We start from the raw sequence: 5,040 nt of genomic DNA on the forward strand, positions 1-5,040 counted from the left end.
ATTTCCTTCTATACTTTTTAGCACGTAGCTATTTATTATTAGCATTGTTCTTCCGGCGTCTGATTTCTTTCTAATTATAAGAAATGCGTTTTTCTAGAGTACATAAACTTTTTGGATTGACTGTATAGCCAATACATCCTTAATGGCCATTAATCGATCGGCCCGACTCGTTTCGCCGCGTTATCGTAGGAATGCGCGTAAATGTGCGGGCCAGTACATTACAGGTGAAAACGAAGGAGAAACCTGTCACCGATCTTCCCTGTTTCCGTCACCAATTGCATTAGCTTATCGGTTTCACAGTTTTAATCTGTTCCATTGTCACGACAGATTTGATTCCTGAACGATCGTTTCATGTTATGTGAAGTGGATTTGTATGTAGGAAATGCGTACATAGATTTATGTAATGTTATACTCTAATGATTAGCTACTTTCATTATTATCGATTTTGGAAACTTAGGAATTCCTTGCATGTTACTTTTACATTTTCACTGTTCCGCAATAATTTAGATATTTCTTCACGAAATTAGAAATCAATGTACTTTTAATGTTTATACATCCTTATGTAATACTTCTCAAATCTAGCATCGAAAAAACGTTCTTACATTCTCCAATATGTTATTTTTCCTGAGCAATTTCAGTTTTACTTTCGTCGATAAAATTCTGGTTGAATCGATCGAAGAAAGCTGAATGAATTCTTCTGGATAAATGGCACCGAAAAGGGTCTGATGAATTAAGGGCGGCTGTAAAGCGAGGCAGCCAAGCGTCCGACCAGGAACCACCGAACCCGTTTAACCCACATTTCGCTTTGTGAACGAGCAGTTAAACGATCCGAACAATTTCGAGCGAATAAACCTGGGCCTCGCGGCTGGCTCAAAGCGCGACTCGCGAGCCTCGTATCCGTCCTTCGAATTAGCTCGATTGAAACGTCGCCGCGGAGTCCGTGGACCACCGAGAACGTGGCCAAGGCCGGTGATCCGTCGATGGAAAAAGACCGACGTGGAAAAAGCAGGGGACGAGATTCCGTTGCGCAAACGAACAAGGACGATTCCTTTGCACGTCTTCATTTGATCCTAATTCGAGATCGGGACGAAAGTCAACCGCGTGTCCAGGGGTTCTCGTGACTGCGGAGCACGTGGCACGCGTGCGTTCGCGACCGGTCGGTTTTTATCTCGACCTGCTCTCCGGTTAAGTACAATACATGCAATCGTACTTAAGCGACTACCAAACGTCGAATAGGAAACGAGCGAGGCCTCCTTACGGGAGAAAACGACAGGAATTTTCGTACGCGCTCTGCATACGGAATCGACGTTCTATTCCCCGTATTCGGGCCACCAATTCCGCAGTTTTATGCAACTCCGTCATAGACAGACAAACCGATTTCTCCCATAGGTTTGATCACCCAAACGCTTACGATTGAAAAATATTCGCACGGACGACGTCTGAATGCGAAAATGTATGAATAAAAGATAATCGCTAATATTAATGCTAATGTCCCGAGCGATTCCTATTTAAATCTGGCAACATTCCTACGAGACAATGTTTAGTCAAGCGTGTTTAACGATCCCGCAGAGCGTTACCTCTGTACGTCTGCGTTCGAGACGATTACGTATTCCCTGCAGTCGACGGCGTGTAAATATTCATTCATCGGACCCGGCAAAAAGATCTTGAAAAGCGCCGAGTCGCGTAAAATTTAGGTCGTTCACGCCCCGGTCGTAACCGACCGACATCGTCTCGAAACGTGTCTGCGCTCAAACTTTAATAAATGTAACAAGTCTGCCACGCAGATCCTCAGATTTAGCTGTCGTTAAATTTTGCATTTTAAGTTTCGCGCAGATGTTCTTAATAAATTTTCCAAAAGGGAGACGTCAGATTAAAACGCAGATTCTTTGTATTAAAAAAATGAAATGTACGATTTGATGAATTCGTTAAGAAATTAAAGAATTTTGATCGATCATGCACATCGCAATCTTGATGTTCTCTGCGCATCCAATCAGATTTATAAATGCATAAAAGCAGGTCTACTAATAATAAGTCTGGATATCATTGATCTAATTAAAAGGAAAAATGGTTTAGTGATATAAAGAATTATAACCTTGTAACATAACTTGTTCTGATAAATCTTGTAGCGATCATAATGTTATCAGTTAAACTTTATCGTATTCTATGATGAAAATTTATTGAGGCGAGCGATAAAACATCGGGTATCGGTCGGATAGTCAGACAAAGATTAAGGTATCCGCGGCGAACAGTCCCCGGAGTACAAGTAGGCCCCCCTTCTTCTCGGGGGCCAGCCGGGAGGCCTGTGCACCTGTGCAGGTTGAGAGGTGTTGTGTTTTCACCTGGCAGTTCAACCTACAATCGCGAGCAAGAAGGTTCAGCCGCGATCCTCTCAAGACGTCGGTCTCGAATCGATACTTGCACGATTAATTCATCGAATCGCAGTGACGACAAATAAATTTATTTCACTCGGGAAATTAACTTCCAACTAACATTATTAAGATAATTTGATGGAAGATCGAGTCAGTGGCTCGGCCGTCGAGAATTCGTGGATCAATCGACTCAGTGTTCTATGGTGATTTCACGGATTCGAGTCGGATCAAGTTGTTCGTTTCCGAGTTGAATGAAATCGAAGCTTACCGAGATCAGTTCAACAGGGACGTGCGTCGGCTTGTTAGGCGAGCATTCACCGGCCGTTGTACAGGATATGCGTAACTCGTCTTGTGCCTGTGGGAAAATCTTGATCGTCCCGGGAAAAATCGATCGCGCATCTCGACCAAACCAACCGTTACTGAAATAAATCAGAAGATATTGCAGGAAGATCTTCATTAATCGACAGGATGGACACTGTGCTCGAGAAGATGGGCAAGCTCAATCTGGTAACGTAGATAGTCAATTATTATTAGGAAGCAGGAAGCGCAGATATAAACGAAAATAATTTGCATACATCAAATATTCTTTCATTTATGATAATATAAAAAATTCTCAAGACTGTTTAAGGAATTGCATTTAAACAAAGGAAACATAAATCATTTCCTTGAATTTAGAAAAACTGAAAAATCACGTAAGGGCATAGAAAATGCGGGATATCCGCGTACAAATTGCGGACGAAATTTTTGCACGTTGGGAAACGACCCGTAATCGTACAGGCATCAACATATATGGTTATCCGCGGCGATGATCGCGTTCTTTCGCGTTTTTTCGCGCGCTTTCTGGCCAGCTTAAACGCAGCCACTAGATTCGACCGATTACCTCGTTACGATCGACTGGTTCGAGCTTGATTCGATTTTTCCTCTTTACTCGTTGAATCGCCAGAGGCCGGTTGCCACTTCACGGTTCCTGCTGCGACCATTAAACCCGCAGTTACAATCAAATCGCCGCGAATTATGTTACGCTACAAATGTTAATTTTTATCTAGTTTCAAATGCGACGGAAATAGAAAAATTAAATTGTGCAATTTTCTATCTGGCACGAGTGTTTACTTTGCGTAAACGTTTCCCGGCTTACTAATGAGCCGGTGTGATTGAAAAATTAGACCTGCTCACGTAGAATCGTGTGCTGCAAGTAAGCCTAATGTGGCTTAATCGTCCTTGGGACTGGCGATTTACTCCAGTAAATTTCCTCGTTTTTCGTTACGTTTATGGAAACGGGGAAAGAGAAATCGTTTTCGCGATGCCTATCGCGGTAACAATAAGTCTAACGCCGAAGGGGAAGCAATGAGAAACTTATAAATAAGTGAAATTGAATTTTAACGAGCCTATATTGGGAAGCAGCGCACGTTTTCCTATTACGTTGCGCTCACTTTTAGGAGAGCGACGTCTACGATTACGACTAATTAACGCGTACGAAAGGCTGATTAATTATAAACGGGGATTGTTACACAGGCTTTTTCCGCGTTACTAGTTAAATATGCAAATCTGCGTAGTTAAGGGGAGTTGCGCTTTCGTCAGGCTACATTTCCCATTGCACGCATCCGCCAATTAAAAATTCCACTGCTCCCGGCGAAAGAAATGGTATTTCAGCTCGTTCGAACGGTTCCTCGCGCAAGTCACTGGCTCCGCTGTTGCTCGCCTCGCCTGGCGCAAGGTACCTTGAACCAGGACGTTGTCCTTGCCTAGTGACTTGAACAACTTCCCAAGTTCTCCAGGTAGATTCTAAAAGCGAAGTCCAGTATTTGTTTACGATCGGGTTCAGAAATATTTTTATGTCGATGCTTCGTGCATTTCGTTTTCGATATTTTTCTTCCACGAATCTACAGGGTGTTTAATTTGTGGGATTTTTATAATAAAACTCGTCGATCACGAGGGATCGATTAATAATGATCAACGCTTCTAGTCAGAGATTGACGATTATCAATTAACGATTGACGGCTGATTTCATTAATCGTTTAAATCAGTAGTGATACCATATTGGTTTCTCTTAATTGCGTGTATTCAGTCGATCAATCAATCTGATTGAAGATTATATAGAAAAATCTCGTTTCTACTCAGAATTATTTTAGTCAAAATCGTGTAACAATGACTGATGAAAAATAAACATGTACACTCTTTCACTCGTGTCTCTCGGTTCGGCTCTCACCGAAGATATTCGGCGAGTGAAACTTTTTTCAACGCCCTTCCTTTATCGATGCCTGATCGATCTGTCCGATATCGTCATGACTGTTTAATATAGTAGAAGAATAGATTGTTTGCTCCTCGCTTTCTCCCGGCTGTTGTCCCTTCGGCCAACGGAATTCTGATGAGAAACGAGAACGATCCGCGTTTTACTTCCTGAATTCCGTCTGGGCTCGTACCATCAAAGGGAATTCTGAATGGAATTCGCTGGGAGTCTATTCTAGAATCGTAAAAGGATAATTCCCGGTACTCGTAAAAACTTAGATGCTTCACGGTGCTATCAGTACGACTCAATACCTACTGTCATTAGCAGAGATAAATACTTGAAATTTACTTCTTTGTTTGTTACTCAGAATTACTAATGAATCAAATTTATCGGTCTCGTTTCTAACTCGTATTTATTGTCTGTCACATAAATATTTAAAATTAA

General features: G+C 42.0%; 1 protein-coding gene across 3 annotated transcripts in view; it reads left to right on the forward strand.

Annotated features, from left to right (window-relative positions):
- Nucleotides 1-5,040, forward strand: part of DAAM (disheveled-associated activator of morphogenesis-like protein) — a 57,666-nt gene that overhangs the window by 35,535 nt on the left and 17,091 nt on the right. The window contains exon 1 of one of the 3 annotated variants that reach the window (XM_026812193.1): nucleotides 2,581-2,876. The exons of the other annotated variants lie outside the window; for them this stretch is intronic. Coding sequence (XP_026667994.1) covers nucleotides 2,838-2,876 — 39 coding nt within the window. The 5' untranslated portion in view covers nucleotides 2,581-2,837. Of the gene's footprint in view, nucleotides 1-2,580; nucleotides 2,877-5,040 lie in introns of those variants that run through there. 3 annotated transcript variants of the gene reach the window in all.

This window comes from Ceratina calcarata, unplaced genomic scaffold (assembly GCF_001652005.2).
Source record: "Ceratina calcarata isolate Rehan_Ccalc_2016 unplaced genomic scaffold, ASM165200v1 scaffold262.2, whole genome shotgun sequence".
Taxonomy (NCBI): Eukaryota; Metazoa; Arthropoda; class Insecta; order Hymenoptera; family Apidae; genus Ceratina; species Ceratina calcarata.